At 38.9% G+C, this 17,216-nt stretch overlaps 1 protein-coding gene across 1 annotated transcript in view; it reads left to right on the forward strand.

Moving 5' to 3' along the window:
• The window catches only part of PPEF1 (protein phosphatase with EF-hand domain 1), a 109,815-nt gene that overhangs the window by 17,358 nt on the left and 75,241 nt on the right, over positions 1–17,216 (forward strand). The window contains exon 3 of the mRNA XM_024739360.1: positions 15,554–15,681. Within this exon, the coding sequence (XP_024595128.1) occupies positions 15,554–15,681 (128 nt within the window). The remainder of the gene's footprint in view (positions 1–15,553; positions 15,682–17,216) is intronic.

Consider the following 17,216-nt stretch of genomic DNA (forward strand, 5'->3'; position numbering starts at 1 on the left):
CCACTGCGCCACCAGGGAAGCCCCAAGGAGTCACCTTTTTAAGTGACTTGTTCAGTGATCGTATGTAGCTGAGTTTCAACTTCCCCAGAAATGTTAATCCAGGTGCAATAGGTGGTGTTGGCCACAGCAGACACCTCCTTGCAAAGCTAAAAGATAATCTAGGGTTATCCAATGATCAAAAACAACTTGGGCCAGAGAGTCTAAGGATTTTCACTGAGCAGCTATTGCTTTATCAACAGATTCTGCAGTATCTTCAAGAGTTAAGGAGAGGTTCCTGATCATAGCCTCCTTTGCATTTACTTCTAACCAGGGCAGTAGGCACCTGCCAAAGAAAGCAAATCCTGAATCATGAAAGCCTCCTGGTAGGTTCTTTCTAACTTGACTGCAAATTCAGGAGAGTTGACCAATGAGGTGTCTCTGTGGGCAGTTAGGGGCACAGTTAGGTAACCGAAGAGGCATTGCCGAGTTATGCGCCAGCCATAGGCCCAAGGAGAATGATAATCACCACAGACAAAGATAAATCCTGTCAGGGCACAAAGCACTCCCACTAAGGTAATACTATAAATGAACAGATCAGTTTTTTTTGATAATGACAAATCTAGCAGTGAAAAGTTACCCCCCTTAGCAATGGGCTGGGAGATACAGGTGATGGTGTTACCTTTCCAGGCCAATGCCAGGGTAAAGGAAAGAAAGAGAAGAAGAAAGCGTTTCATGTTTAAAGTATGAAGTCTTGATCCAGCATCTTGGGAGGAAGCAGTCCACATTGATGTCAGCTACTTCTCTTCTTCGTCGATTTGGTTTGGAGGTCTCTACCATTTGTGCAGGGCCAGATGTCCGGTGGAGCCTTCTTCAGCTGTGAGATGTGTCCCCAAGGTTCAAGTTCCTAAAGTTTGGCTGCCATCTGGGTAGTGAGGAAGACCTGGTATAGTCCATTCCAAGGAGATTCAAGGGCAGTCTTTGTTCTTAGTGATTCCAAATCAGAAGGGTAGGAGAAAATTGGAAACATTCATTTGGTGAGTTATAGCCAGGTATTTGAGGAAACTAGAAGAATTCAGGATCCGGTCTAATTTACAGGTATTTAACAAGATCTCAAAGACAATTATCAGGGTTAGAATCTAATATCTACAAAGATGCAAACATAATCTTTATAACTACCTCCATTTTTAAAAAAACAAAGATAATCACCATAAAACTAATTTATTTGCGTTATACTTGGCCTGATTATTTACATAGGTGTAGCAAGAGTAGTGCTTGACCATATGAGTTCTTTTTAAGACTGCTTTGCTAGAACCTTGTAGTAAGGTACCAGGTCGATTTTTCCAAGGGGCTTTATTGGCTCCATAAAGTCAACCTTAGTTCTTTAAAGCTATCTGGTCATATCTGAGTCTATGTACATCTCTCTCAAATATAACATTCCAGTTAAAGTTTTGGTAATATAACCAGGGTTTCCAATTGTGTCCTGTTGCAAGGAGAACAGATTCTCATTGGACTTAGGTAAATAACTAACTATTTTGCCATAAAAAGAATATTCAAGAGTTTCCAAATTCTGGAGGGATCAGGTAGGGAGAAAAAGTAAATGTTTCATCTTTGTTTACAAAAGTATACTTTACCAAATTGTTGTAAGTCATAGATAGCTTAAGAGAAAAAGTTTCTTCAAATCTGGAAAAACAAAACATTAAAGAACCAGTAGTGCTTCAAGCAAGAAGGAATAAAAATTATAATCACCCTTTTCAGTTCATTCAGTCCCATATTATTAATTCTTGTTCTGCTTTAATCCAGTTTTTTTCCATTAGTTCTAGAAATTCTTATCCAGTTCAGTTTATGATCTTAAAGTTATCAGAAACTTGTGTTTGCTGGAGTCCTTTCCATGAATCTCCTTGAAGATGAGGCACTTTTGTAGCAACATTTTTGCAAAAGCATCTGAGTTAAAACAATAATTGTCTATAAACGACAGAAAACTTTAAAAAAATGCCCATTGTTAGAGATCTGATGAGAGTTTATTATAATAGAATTAGCAAGGAAATTTGTTTATTTCTGTGACACTCAATATTGTAAAATGATAACTGGAATTATGATGATAACATTATACCAGGACATACATATCAGACTTTAGGAGTTGCATATAGTTTCTGGAACACTTATAACATATACCTGTACAATTACAACATAAAGGCTTAGTATTACTTTTTTTTAAAAATAGATTATTTATTTATGCTTTGGGTCAATTATGAACTCTCTTTTTATTTTAGCATTATATGGCTTAGCAAATTTATAAATACTTTTTATAATTTTTTATACTTTTTATAATTAAATTTTCTCTTAGTAAATTTCTCAGCATGGCAGAAACCATGTTTACTAGGAGACCCAAATATCTTTAGTTTCCCTGTAAAATGAAGCCCAAAGTGGATAAATCTATGTTCAATAATTAATATTTCAGTATTCTATCTTATTTGGAAATGATCTGTCTATTCTTTGACTGTCCATCATTTAATTTAACTTAACTTGGCAAAACTTTTTTTCAGGTTACCAAAAAGATTTGGAGAAACCGTTTAAAAAGTTCACCTAAAAACTTTTATTCCATTTACATCTATTCAATTTATTGATTTCACTTAATTTATATGTGCTTAATTTCTTTGAGCCAATTAAATAGAGCTCTTTTACAAATTAATTTTGGCAATACCCTCTGAAGGTAGAAAATACCGTACATCTACAATACATACATAGACACACATAAATAGACAGTTGCAAACAGGGACCTTATAGCTTCTGTTTTAAAGTTACTGCCATGAATCAGGTACAGTAATTGACTAGTAAAATAAGTTGAAAGAATCTAAGTTGTTTTTCTGGTAGATGGAACAAGTTAAGGTTATCTGCTCAGATGGCTAAAGCATTTTTTACTAATATTTTTGGGGAAGACACTTAAAAGATTTTTTATTTGCCTAGGTTTCAAATGACCATTTCACCTTTCCTTTACATTCTGATAAGAATTACCTCCCTGAAGTCTGTAGAACATTTGTATCTCGAAGGTACAGGAAAAGAATACGAGTTTCTCTAAGGAGTACTTTGGTTTCCTAAGGCCAGATTGTTTACAATACTTACAAGCTTTTTGAGATAAATAGGAGAGATTTGGGGATTGGTAAAAGGAATAGGTGGACTGTGAACTGCCTCTGGAGCTATATTTCTAGTTTTGCAAAGATTTGTAAGATAAGGATAGTTGCTCTCAATTCCCCAAAGAATTGGGTTGCAGCCTAAATGACCTCATAGATTGATCCTCCTATTCAGCTACATTCTACATTATTCTTAATTTGCTTTTTCATATATATATATATATCAGGGACAAGATTTCTAACCAAGATGGAAATTAAAAGATTTCTATGTTCACAACGGTGAGAGGCCCGCGTACCGCAAAAAAAAAAAAATTTCTATGTTCTGGACTTAGAGCTGTTTTCCTTTGGAAGATTTTGGTAAATTCTTTCACAAAAGCTTTAGAAGGTTTTTCTTTCCTTCTGGGTGCATAGTTTCATTTTGGTTTAGTGGAGGACACCTAAAAGAAATATTCCTGTCAGACTCTGAATATCAGCTTCTAGTTTCTGACCAACTTTTGACCACAGAGCTACTTTAAAAAAAAGTCCTTTTAAACATCTTGTCAGTTTTCAGTTGGGACAAGCAGTAAATACTTCTGGTAGTAATGAACAACCCCTTGCACTTAAGAGGCATCCCCAAAGAGGGTGCAAAAACTACTTTATTTTCTTCGCTTTTTGGGTACTACAGACAGAGATCTGGGAGAGCTGACTCTGGTAAGAATTCTCACCCTTAGCTGGCTTCTGCCAGTTTTCCCAGGATCCCATTTGCAGGCTCCGAGGGGGGTTTAAAGTAGAGGGTGTAGCTCCCGTATCTACCAGATGTCAAGGTTTTTCATTAATTTAATTTTAGTTTCCCTTAGCTGCTTAAGGGAATAACATAGCAGTTTACCATAAAGGCCCTCAGAGTCTCATCAACTCTGAGAGGGGTCCATATGGGGGCCCTCCTTCAAAGGTAGATATGGGGGTATATGTAAGACCTATAACCTGGCAGACTTTCATTTATGGTCTGGTAGTCTCTTTAGGGAAGACAATTTAGACTGAGGATTACTAGAATGAGTACTCAAATAAAGGATGATAGAGGTGAGTAGTAAAAGTTGCGTCTGTCTTGCAGTCTTTTGTTTTAGGTACCTCTTGTGTCTTTAATTTTTCATTAGACTTTTTCAATGAATTTTTCAATGAAGCTATTCTGGGGTCCTGAAGCCTTTTGGAAGGTTCTACGTACCAATTAAAATAGATGCCCCATTCAGTTTGTTTAATTTGGGAACCCTACTTTCAACTGAACTTCATTTTTTTTTTCCTTATTAGTCATCCATTTTATACACATCAGTGTATCCATGGCAATCCCAATCTCCCAATTCATCCCACCCCCCCCACCCCCCGCGGCTTTCCCCCCTTGGTGTCCATAATCTACACCCTCTCCAGCATTTGTTGTTTGTAGATTTTCTGATTATGCCCATTCTAACTGGAGTGAATTGATACCTCATTGTAGTTTTGATTTGCATTTTTCTAATAGTTAGTGATGTTGTGCAGCTTTTCATGTGCTTCTTGGCCATCTGTATGTCTGCTTTGGAGAACTGCCCGTTTTTGGATTGGGTTGTTTGATTTTTTGATATTTAGCTGCCTGAGCTGTTTATATATTTTGGAGATTAATCCTTTGTCCGTTGACTTGTTTGCAAATATTTTCTCCCATTCTGAGGGTTGTCTTTTTGTCTTGTTTGTAGGTTTCTTTTCAAAAGCTTTTAAGTTTCATTACGTCCCATATGTTTACTTTTGTTTTTATTTCCATTCTCTAGGAGGTGGATCAAAAAAGATCTTGCTGTGATTTATGTCAAAGAGTGTTCTCACTTTGTTTTCAGTTAAGAGTTTTGTAGTGTCCGCTCTTACATTTAGGTCTCTAATCCATTTTGAGTTTATTTTTGTGTATGGTGTTAGGGAGTGTTCTAATTTCATTCTTTTACAAAAAAATCTATATTCATCAGTGATATTGGTCTGTAATTTTCTTTTTTTGTAGTATCTTTGTCTGGTTTTGGTATCAGGGTGATGGTGGCCTCATAGAATGAGATGGGACGGGCGTCCCTGGTGGCACAGTGGTTAAGAATCTGCCTGTCATTGCAGGGGACACAAGTACGAGCCCTGGTCTGGGAAGATCCCACGTGCCGCGGAGCAAATAAGCCCGTGCACCACAACTACTGAGCCTGCGTGCCTGGAGCCCATGCTCTGCAACAAGAGAAGCCATCACAAGGAGAAGCCCGCATACCTCAACGAACAGTAGCCCTGGGCTTCCCTGGTGGCACAGTGGTTGAGAGTCTGCCTAAGAAAGCCCACACACAGCAACGAAGACCTAACAAAGCCAAATAAATAAATTTATTAAAAAAAAAAGAGAATGAGTTGGGGAGTGTTCCTTCCTCTGCAGTTTTTGGAAGAGTTTGAGAAGGGATTTGATGTTTGGTATTGTTTTCTTTGTTTCTATTTCATTTATTTCTGCTCCGATCTTTATGATTTCTTTCCTTCTGTTAACTTTGGGTTTTGTTTGTTCTTCTTTCTCTAGTTCATTTCGGTGTAAGGTCAAATTGTTTATTTGAGATTTTCTTCTTTCTTGAGGTAGGCTTGTATAGCTATAAACTTCCCTCTTAAAACTGCTTTTCCTGGGCTTCCCTGGTGGCGCAGTGATTGAGAGTCCGCCTGCCGATGCAGGGGAAACGGGTTCGTGCCCTGGTCCATGAAGATTCCGCAGAGTGGCTACGCCCATGAGCCATGGCCACTGGGCCTGTGCGTCCAGAGCCTGTACTCCGCAACGGGAGAGGCCACAACAGTGAGAGGCCCGCGTACCGCAAAAAACAAAAAAAAACAAAAAAACAAAAACTGCTTTTCCTGCATCCCATAGGTTTTGGATTGTCCTGTTTTCATTGTCATTTGTCTCTAGGTATTTTTTGATTTCCTCTTTGATTTCTTAAGGGATCTCTTGGTAATTTAGTAATGTATTTTTTAGCCTTCATGTGTTTGTGTTTTTTACATTTTTTTCTCTGTAATTCATTTCTAATCTCATATAGTGTTGTGGTCAGAAAAGATGCTTGATATGATTTCAATTTTCTTAAATTTACTGAGGCTTGATTTGTGACCCAAGATAAGGTTTGGTAACATTTCTTGCATCTTCTTCATCCTTGCCTCCATTCTTTTCCCTAGGTCCTGGATCATCTTCGCTATCATTATTCTGAATTCTTTTTCTGGAAGGTGCCTATCTCCATTTCATTTAGTTGTTTTTCTGGGGTTTTATCTTGTTCCTTCATCTGGTACATAGCCTTTTCATCTTGTCTATCTTTCTGTGAATGTGTTTTTTGTTTCACAGGCTCTCATCTTGTCTGTCTTTCTGTGAATGTGGTTTTTGTTCCACAGGCTGCAGGATTTAGTTCTTCTTGCTTCTGCTGTCTGCCCTCTGGTGGATGAGGCTATCTAAGAGGCTTGTGGAAGTTGTCTGATGGGAGGGACTGGTGGTGGGTGGAGCTCTCATCTGCACTTCTTAAATGATCTTTTCTAATTGTAATGTTTCTCTTAATGGCCGTTGTAGTTTCCCTGAGGGCCAGTAGCAGTTTGGTAAGATCCTTAGAGCAAATGAATTTCAATCCACATTTCTGTCCAGCCATATTTAAGTGCAAATGGAGTACAACCCACTTTTCTGTTGGCCATATTTTGGGGCCCCTAACCTGATGGTTATCAAGCTAAGTTCCCAGGATACAAAGCAATAATCTTGTCTAATTCTAGACTATTTTTAGTAAGATTTTGTCATTTTTATAGGTATTTATAGCTTCCTCGATCACAGTTTCTTTTTCTTAATTTAAAAATTTTTTAAATTAATTAATTAATTTATTTTTGGCTGCATTGGGTCTTCGTTGCTGCACACGGGATTTCTCTAGTTGTGGCGTGTGGGGACTACTCTTTGTTGCAATGTGTGGGCTTCTCATTGAGGTGGCTTCCCTTGTTGCGGAGCACGGGCTCTAGGTGCGTGGGCTTCAGCAGTTGTGGCATGCGGGCTCAGTAATTGTGGCTCACGGGCTGTAGAGCACAGGCTCAGTAGCTGTGGCGCATGGGCTTAGTTGCTCCAAGGCATGTGGGATCTTCCTGGACCAGGGCTTGAACCCGTGTCCCTTGCATTGGCAGGTGGATTCTTAACCACTGTGCCACCAGGGAAGCCCTGGATCACAGTTTTTAGACATAAAATAAGCATATGTGTCAGAATGTGGCACACTTAACTCCTTAGAACTTAAGGAGCCCAGTTATTATTATTATTATTAATTTATTTTTAGCTAAACCTCTGAGTCTCTCAGAGCCAAACTAATAGCTAAGACAGATATGCTGCTGGGTTGAAGATTGTGTGGTGTTTTACAGTATACCTTGTTGCACAGAAATTTTCTTGAGGTTGGTCGGCAACCTAGTGTCAATCTGACCCATTCAGTGGCCACCTTATCCTAACACAGGAGTCTTTTAGAGTTAGGTGGCAAGCGCTCTAACAGCTTTCAAAGTGCTAGACTCGTGTCCATCAATTTTTGCAGCTTTTTTTTGGCTTCTAAGATTCCCATTACCAGTAGCCTTTATCTACACAAAACAAGACAAACATGTACTTCAACACACCAGCGGTAACCAAGAGATGTTACTGTGGATTGGCTAGGAGAAGGCGCTGTGTGCACCACCAGCAATTCCCAAATTGGAACTGGGGAAAGGAGTGAACCAGCAGACACCCAAAATGAAGACTGTGGACTGCACTGGGTTTCCCAAAAGGGGTAATGTGTACTGGAAAGCCAGTTAGATCAGGAGCTTCCTGCAAAGAGAGCAGAACTCAGAATTGAGAGGAAATTACCCACAGCCCTCAGAAATGGTGAGAAAGAGAAATCAGAAGTGTTCACGGGTACCACACCTTTGTTTCTCATTTTAGCTGAAGACATCAGAAGTCTCCTTTAGTCCTGCTGGCGCTGCCACCAAATCTGTTAAAAAAACAAAATTCAACGGAGTAAGTTTGAAGATCTAATTGGCTTTATTCAGTGATTCATGAATGGGGCAGCATCCCATCCAGAAAACAGAAAGGAGCTTCAAAAAGCTGCAGGAAAGGAGAGGTTTTTAAAGGCAGAAAGGGGTAAGATAGGGAAGTCATAAACGGAAAGAAAGGAATATTTCAGGCAACGTCACCTTCCTTTGTGGGAAGACAAGGGTCTTCCAGGTTGATTACCTCACTAGTGCTGGCCAGGAAATTCTAGACTGGTTAAGATTACATTCCTAGGAGAGGCTGGAAAATACAATTAGGTTATGTATTAAGTCTCGGTTTACTGACATGGAGCTTAGCAAAAGTGACTCCATTTTGGGCCTGTTGTCTCTTTTCTAACAAAACAAAATATTTCTTTAATTCTTGGAATAACATCTAGTTAACCTAGCTGTTCAAAAAATCTAATAATCAAACCATTCATAACTGCCCAAGGGATCACCTCCCTTCACCCCCAGCCCTGTGTTCCCCCAGCCTCCTCCTTCCTAGTGTTAACTCCTTTACAATGCTGCATATTTAAATTTGGGACTTTCATGGAAAAACTATGAACACCACCGTTTCCTTTATCTTTGTTGTTCTCTAAAGAATTTTCTGAAAGAAAATTTAGAGGAGCCCTTGCCATCCTTCTTGTTATTGTGTTGGAGGATTCTTGGTTATAATTGCCATCAGTCTTTACTGGCACTGTGTAGTCTAGCAGAAATCCCTGTGAGCTGGGACCTCCTTCATTTTCCTCTTCAGTGAAATGGGACATCAGATAAGATGTTCTTTAAAGTTCTTGTCACTCAAAGGACTATGACTGTACTCTGTAGCTGCAGGTGCATGTGTAGGAGTGAGGGGCATTGCTCTTCCCCTTCTGCCTCCCCCCTCACTCCCTTAGCTGATACTTCATTAACATTTTAACAGGTTCTAGTGCCTTTCCTCTTTTTTCCTTTTTTTTTTTCTTTGAGTAGGAGGTTTGACCATTCTGCTTTGTTTTTCCCCCAACATCTTATTTTTAAAAATTGCAAACCTTCAGAGAAGATGAAAGAATAATACAATGAATACCCCATGCACTTTACCTAGATTCATGTTAACTTTACCATTCTCTCTCCCTCTCTTTCTCTCGCTCTCTCTTCCTTCTTTCTCTCCAGCTCCATTTCCCTCTCTATTTGAAAGTATTGGTAAGTTGCAGACGTTATATATTAACCTCTATATACTTTAGCATTAATGTCCTAAAAAGAGGGATATTCTCTTCCATAACTACAATCCTATATTACACTGAAAAAATTAAAATGAATAGAGTAATATTCTCTAACATATAGTTCATATTCAGAATTTCCCAGTTGTGCAGAATTGCCCTTTGTAACTGTGTTTTCCTTCCCTTTGGAAGAAGAGCTTTCCCTAGCCCTCTTGTCCCCTCCAGTCACTCTGCTCTTTCTCCTCCCTTTCAGAGAGCTTGCTCCTGAAGGGTGTGTTCACACTGCTGTCTCCTACCTTCTCATTTACCCCATCCTGTGGAATATGATTTAGACAGGTTCTTGAATGACCTTGAAATCCCATGGAGCATTTTCAGTACTTAACTTTTGCTTGACTTCCTGGCGGCACCTGGCACTCCTGTACACTCCCATCTTAAAATACTCATGGCCCTTAGCTTCAGTGACAGCATCTTCTCGTGGTTTCCTTTTATGTCTCTGTTTTAACTTTATGAGGGCTCTATTTTCTCCCAACTTTAAAATATTGGGGTTCCTCTTGGCCCTCTTATTTTGTCGCTCTAATGCTCTCCTTGGGTGACTTTACTCCCATGGCTTTAATTATCATCAGTATGCCATATCTTTATTTTCAGCCCACATCATATACTATAATCCCTAGTTTGTTGGCATCAATTGGGAATCATTTTAAACAAGTACTTTTCTTTGTAAAAGGAGACTGCTTTCTTCATCTGAAATTATGATCCCTCTCAATAACAATTTTCAGTTAATTACTCACTTTTTAATATGATAATGTGTTGGCCCTGAGGTTTATATAGGATTGATACTACAGACACATTTATTGCCTACATGAAACAGGCAAACAAAAAGCCAGGCATCCTTTCTGTTCTTTATACCAATTAAATTCATCTTCATCTTTTTCTCTATTTGCTTTGTGATTGATCCACCTCTGCTTTAGAAATGCCAGGTTATGAGACTCTGACATGGACTATTTAGATATCTACTATAGAATCATGAGCCTTTAGAAGGCAGAAAGTACTGCTGAAAGGATATGAAGTCTCACCTCTTTATTTTTTTACCAGATTCCAGCCTTGACTAGATAATTCACAAAGAAGCCAGCCTTATAGTTGGATCCTGTTAATTATTAGAAAATCCTGTTACAGACAGACGCATCGATTCCGTGTAAGAAAGAGCAGTACCTCAGCCCCAATTGCCAGTTTTAGGTATGCCTTGTTTTATTGCACTTTGCTTTATTGGGCTTCACAGATATTGTAGTTTTTACAAATTGAAGGTTTGTGGCAACCCTGTTGGCACCGTTTTTCCAACAGCATTTGCTCACTTTGTGTCTCTGTGTCACATTTTGGTAATTCTCACAGTATTTTCAACTTTTCATTTTGTTATATTTGTTATGATGATCTGTGATCAGCGATCTTTGATGTTACTATTGTGATTGTTTTGACATTTTTTTAGCAGTGAAGTATTTTTTAATTAAGGTATGTACATTTTTTAGACATAATGCTATTGCACACTTAGTAGGCTACAATATAGTGTAAACATTCATGTGACTCTTTATTGCATTATTCATTTTGTTGTGGTGGTCTGAAACCTAACCTGAAATATCTCCAAGGTTTGCCTGTATTTCCCGTAATCAGAACACTTTTCTATATGATTATAGCTTTATACTGCATTATCTTTTTAGCAGCTGCAAAAGACAAAAATTTAATGCTCATTATATTTGATCTTGGGTGAATGAATGTGGCAGTATAACTCAGATTACTAATTAATAACAAGGGAGACATAAAACAGAATTGTAGTCAAGATATTTAATTTTTCTTTCTGAGTGAGGATTAAAGGTCGTTATTGAATTGTTGAATAGAACATACTTCCTACAAGAAAATATTTTAATGATTTAAAATGATAATAAATCTTTTACATAGCTAAATTTCTTATACAATAATAATTTTTAAAAATTTGTATTTTCACGATAATGATTGTTTTAGAACAATCGTTCACCTGCTCCACTTCAGCTTCTCATTCCCATTTCCTGGCCCCTGTGGCCTCCTGGATCTGCTCCACCTCTGTGATCTTTATGATCATTATCCCATTCTCTGATCTCTCAATTTTCATTGAAACCTCTGGACTTTAGACCCTTCCCATGTGTCTCTGTATCCCCACCCCCTCTTGTCTTCACTTCCTTCCCCATCCGTTTCTCCCCATCTTCTATTGGCTATCACTTGTACCAGTTAACAGAATATACACAGTAATCATGTTTTAGGCCATTTAAAGGAGAAGTAATAGGTGAAATGTTTGTTCCTAGACCAATTGCTAGCAAACTTTGGCTACGGTTCCTTGATAGGAAAGCCAAGGATATTAGTGAATTGACTTGGATTTTTTCTACAAGGATAATTCAGATTTTTTTTTTTTTTGAGTAGCCTTTAGAATTTGTCTTTTGTATCCAGAAGCTTCTGATTTGAGTGTTCATATTTACACATCCTATTTTGTCCTTTAATGGTTATTTTCAGCTTTGCTACAGGCTAGGTAGGCTGCAGCTGGGGCATTAAAAAAATAGAGGGATGAATTAGAGTATTTTATAATTGGAAAGAATCTTAGAGGTCACATAATCCCAAGTTATCATTGTTCATATGAGAAACCGAGGACCAGAGAGGTTAAGCAATTTGCCTGAGGTTACACAGTTGGCACCTGGTTGAGTTAGGACCAAAACGGAAGTCTCCAGATTACAAATTCAGAACTTATTTATTTTTTTTGTGTGTGTGTGTGTTTTTTTTTTTTTTTTTTTTTACAGAACTTATTTTTATTATCCCATGTGGATGGGTTGGTGGGTGGGCGAGTATGTGGGTAAATAAAAAGTCAAAGTAATGACCTCTATTTCTTGCCCTTCTCTGACTGGAAGGCCATATGTTTCCAAGAATGATAAAACTATGATCTCTTTTCATTTGGGAAAGTGATAGTTTTGTTTAAAATATCTGTCATTGTTTTGGAGGCTGGACCTCATGCTTTCCTCTCATTTCCCTCTTGTTTAAGAAAAATACTTTCCAGGGACAAGGATCCTATGTTGTACCCTTGCTCTGCAGGGATGTCAGAGTTTCTGGAGGAGCGAGCCTCAGAGGGTCCCTGCCTTGCTGCTCAAGAAGCAGGCTTTGTGACCATCTCATGTCTGCTGGGCATGTGCTTTGAGCTGTTTTTCCAGTGAAGTTGAAAGTCTCACTGGGACAGAAACATACTCTAGCAGATGGCAGATATCTGTAAACAAAAGTAACAGTGAAAACTGTGGTCCCAGAGTTGAGGCATACCCTATTCTCATCGTGCTTTGAACAGCTGAGGTAATAGATGCTTTTCCTCCTTGTTTAAAGCCTTTTGCCACTAGATGGTTCATTCTCTTTCCAGTTCATTTGAATTCATTTTAATCAGTTCTATCACACTTGTGTCGCTCTTCCTGCTTGGATATCAGGCCCCTTAAAGTTACATTAAATATTCACTCATCCTGTTGCCTCCTCAGGAGGCCTCTGATAGCAGAATTTCAAAAGCAGAGTCTTTAAATGCCTTACCGTTTTGAATATAAAACTTCTTATTTAAAGGACTGTCAAATAAACTCCTATTTAAAAAACAAAACCAAACATAAGATTCAGCAATTAGCATGAAGAGAAACGCAAGACAGGAAGTTTTAACTAAACAGTAATTTCACTCATTCATTCATTCAACAAATATTTATCAAGCATCTACTATGTTCCAGGGACTGTTCCAGACTCAGGGTACACAGCAGCTAACCCAATGGACCAAAATCCCAGCCTTTATGGAGATTACATTCTAGTGAAAGGAGACAGACAGTAACAAATGAGTAAAATATATGCTATATCAGATGGTGACAAGTGCTGTGGAGGGAAAGAAGGAGACAGGCAATGGGGGATGGGTGCCATTTTGCAAGGGGTGTTCAGGAAAGGCCTCACGGAGAAGGCAACGTTTGAGCCAAGACTGTGGACTCTAAGGAAGTGAGCCCTGTGCGTCCTGGTTGGCATGGCTCTTCTGCTCCTGGCTCTTGGGTTCTGAGGTGGTAACCTGTTTGTTCACACTAGTTTGTGAATTTTTTAATGAAATATTATATATAATTAGGAAGTCTTTGAGGGTACTAGAAGTTGCTAGCCTCTCTGAACCTGAAGTTTCCTTATGTGTAACATGGAGATGATAATACTTGTGGGGACTAAATGTCTTGTAGTAGACCATTAACGTATGGTAGCTACTTTGTTCTACTGTTAATTATAGAAATAACACTAAGCTTGATTTTTTTTTGGTATTGCTAATACTAAATAGAAGAGACTTTAGTGATCATTTATTCCACTACGTCATTGTGCGGACGAAGAAAGTGAGGCACAGAAAAAGATCAGTAGCTCTATGGAGGTTAAGAGGTTGAGAGGTGGGTGCAATTCCTTGCTGTCCATTTCAACTTACTGGCTAAGTGCCCTTAAGTAAGTTAGTCTCTCCCAGCTTCACAGTATGGCGAGGACTGACTGCAGAGATGGGTCCATTGCCTGGCCCTCAGTAAGTGTTCAGCCCTGGAACAGTTCCGTTGTGCTTGGTGAACAGAGCCCCTGAGCTTAGGCTTGGTTGGTCATGACAGTGACTGTCCCACAGAACAGACCTTTCACGTGAACCTGGGCTCCGCCTGATGATATGGTGAGAACGCTTGAGATTTCAGACATGGTACTACCGATTATTCACTTAGTGATATTGAACGTCACTTGATTTCTTCTCCCTGTGGTTTTTCCCTATAAAGATAACGGTACTTGACCTTACGCCTATTTCCTGGGGTTTTCTGAGAGCTGAATAATGAAACAAGAGTCTCTGGAGCCCAACAGCCTTGGAGAAGCTCATAAACACCCCCCCTCAGATGCACAGTGTATACTCGTTATACCACAGCAGTACTAAGCCGAGAGGCTGGATTGCTGCTTCAGAACTCAAATTGTTCTTGTTAACTCTTAATTCTTATGTGCTAACTGGGAAAAATTACAGCATGAATAAAAGGAGCCAGCTGGTGTTGATTACTCGTCACTCTGAAAGTTGAGAAAGGCATAAGAGACTATATTTTAAATCTCATTCTCTCTCACCTGATTTCTTTCTTCAAAACTATGAAGCTACAGGATGGTTCACAGGCTCCCAGCCCCAGAAGAGAGTCGGTGTGCCTGAATAATCCACAAACAACACAATACTTGTCACTATAGTTGCCATTTATTTAGTAAATGCTTTACACTGGGCACTGGCCTAAACTCTTCACCTGTAGTATCTCATTTCATCCTCATAGTAACTCTGTGAAGGAGGGAGGTGTGTTCATTTATCCGTCTGTCTTTTATCAGTTGAATCGCAGGTGGAGAAGGTGGAGTGAATCATACTTCTCAGTATGTTGTACATTGTCATCATTGGTCTGCGCAAGGCCCTTTCTTATGGTAGTTAGTTCATTAGTTTATTCCCTTTTAACCGTATACTCTATGCTCATTCATTCACCCACCCCCCACAAATAACCAATCTCTTATTTTTAGTATCTTTTCCTTTCTGTATATTCTTACGAAACGTATACTGCGGCTTCGTGTGCGTGTATTTTAAATTTATATAAAATGGTATCATGTTATATTCCATTCTGTCTCCAACTTTTTGATAACTGTTCTAACTGAAGCACTATATTTTGAAGACCCATCCACGTTGCTATATATCGCTTCCAGTTGTGGCATAATATTCCATGGTGTACACTCACCACAGTCACATCTTCTCCTTCCTAGCAGTGGAAAGCCAGGTTGCATTGGTGTCAAACTCCCTACGGCTGCCAAAAAAGAAGCATTGTATCCCCGTATGTCTCCTTAATGGATTGTGTGAGAATTGCTTCGGGGTATATAATGAAGAATGGAATTGCTACTTCATAGGGCGTACATAGACTTCAAATAGTGCCAGACGAGGAAACTGAAGCTTTGAGAGTTCTAATAACTTTCCCCAAATCACATAGACAGTAGTCAGCAGAGTTGGGATTCAAATTCAGGCTCAAAAAATGCTACTCTTGATGGCTGGGTCATCATTATTCCTGAGTATTTGAGACTTGAGGACATTGTAGAAAAACATCTCGTTGTCTGTAGTTTTTATGTTCTTAGAACCTAGGAATCCAGGTGGACTGATTTTTTCTGAAGCACTTACCTTCCCCCCATAGCTCCACAGTAACTGTTTTTCTTTCCCTTTCGTATCCTGTGGGTCTGCAGCGCTGAAAGCCGCATTGGTCATCCAGAACTGGTACCGAGGTCATAGTGCTCAGCTGAAGACCAGGCAACGCTATGCCCTCACCATCTTCCAGTCCATCGAATATGCTGATGAACAAGGCCAATTGGAGGTCTGTTTTGCAAGCTTGTCTCTTATTTTGGTAAAATGGCTCCCTTTACCCCTTTTATTGAAAGAATGAAAGTTTGATTGCATTTTAAGCTGAGGAACCTCGGTGAAAGACTTTTATAGAAGATATAGTGACATTGTTTTGGAACTAGCTACTGAGAGAGTATGATTTGGGAAGAGGATGGTGTTTTTCAGTTCTGAAGTTCATATTTTTAAGAGGGCTGCCAGATGTCTAGTTAACTAGTAAAAAATGGTCTTATTCTGTTTTTCTGGTATGTGCCCTAATAGTAAAGTTGTTACTTTATGAAGTAAAGAAATTACTTTAAGGAGTTAAATAAATGGAAGGGAGCAAACATATGAAAATTCTAGAAGAAAATATAAATGGGTGAGGAAGGACTTTGTCGAGCTTGCAAAAGCGGTATGTAAATCCAGCTTTAATGCTTTTTAATAGAAAAAAAGTACTTTTAACAATAAAAAGATCTTGGAAAGATCTAGTATAACATATTTGTTAATGAAAAAATCAACTTGTGGAACAATATGAAGTTTTATCCCATATATGCGAAAGAAAATGAAACATACTGTAAAAGCCTGGAAAAAGATATACAGAAAGTATTTACTCTGGTTATTTCTGGGGAGAAGCATGGCTGGTGGGTGGAAGTGGGTGGAAGGGGACTTCGCATTTTCATTCTGTATCATTTGTAGTTTTCAACAATCATATATTTATAAATTTAGCACATAATAAACATAATAAAAATAATAAATATTGAAAATAATTAAAATTTCAAAAAGAATTAAAGAAATTGCTGAATTTATTCTTGGTAGCTATAAAAATTATATAGTGTGATTCAGTCAGGTATTCCTTTAGCAGTTCACAGCATTGACTGTCCTTTTAAGTACTGTAGAATATAGTGATGGAGACAAAGGGAGGGTGAGCTCTCAAATTGATATGCTTTGTACACAGACATTCCAGTATTAGTACATTCTTTAAATATTGAGTCTTCTTTAATAACAAATTTATTGGGATACAATTCACCCATTTAAAGTAGAAAATTCGAGCCTGAACCAAGATAGTGGAGTAGAAGGACATGCTCTCACTCCCTCTTGGGAGAACACCAGAATCACAAGTAGCTGCTGGACAGTCATTGACAGGAAGACACTGGAACTCACCGAAAAAGCTACCCCACATCCAAAGACAAAGGAGAAGCCACAATGAGACGGTAGAAGCGGCGCAATCACAGCGAAATCTAATCCCATGACAGCTGGGTGGGTGACTCACAGACTGGAGAACACTTATACCACAGAGGTCCACCAACTGGGGTGAAGGTTCTGAGCCCCACGTCAGGCTTCCGAACCTGGGGGTCCGGCAACAGGAGGAGGAATTCCTAGAGAATCAGACTTTGAAGGCTAGTGGGATTTGACTGCAGGACTTCGACAGGAAATTCCTTTCACAGAAAGACAAGATGAAAAGATAGAGGGCTAAGTACCAGATGAAGGAACAAGATAAAACCCCAGAAAAACAACTAAATGAAGTGGAGATAG

The sequence above is a fragment of the Neophocaena asiaeorientalis genome, unplaced genomic scaffold (assembly GCF_003031525.2).
Source record: "Neophocaena asiaeorientalis asiaeorientalis breed wild unplaced genomic scaffold, Neophocaena_asiaeorientalis_V1.1 scaffold771, whole genome shotgun sequence".
Taxonomy (NCBI): Eukaryota; Metazoa; Chordata; class Mammalia; order Artiodactyla; family Phocoenidae; genus Neophocaena; species Neophocaena asiaeorientalis.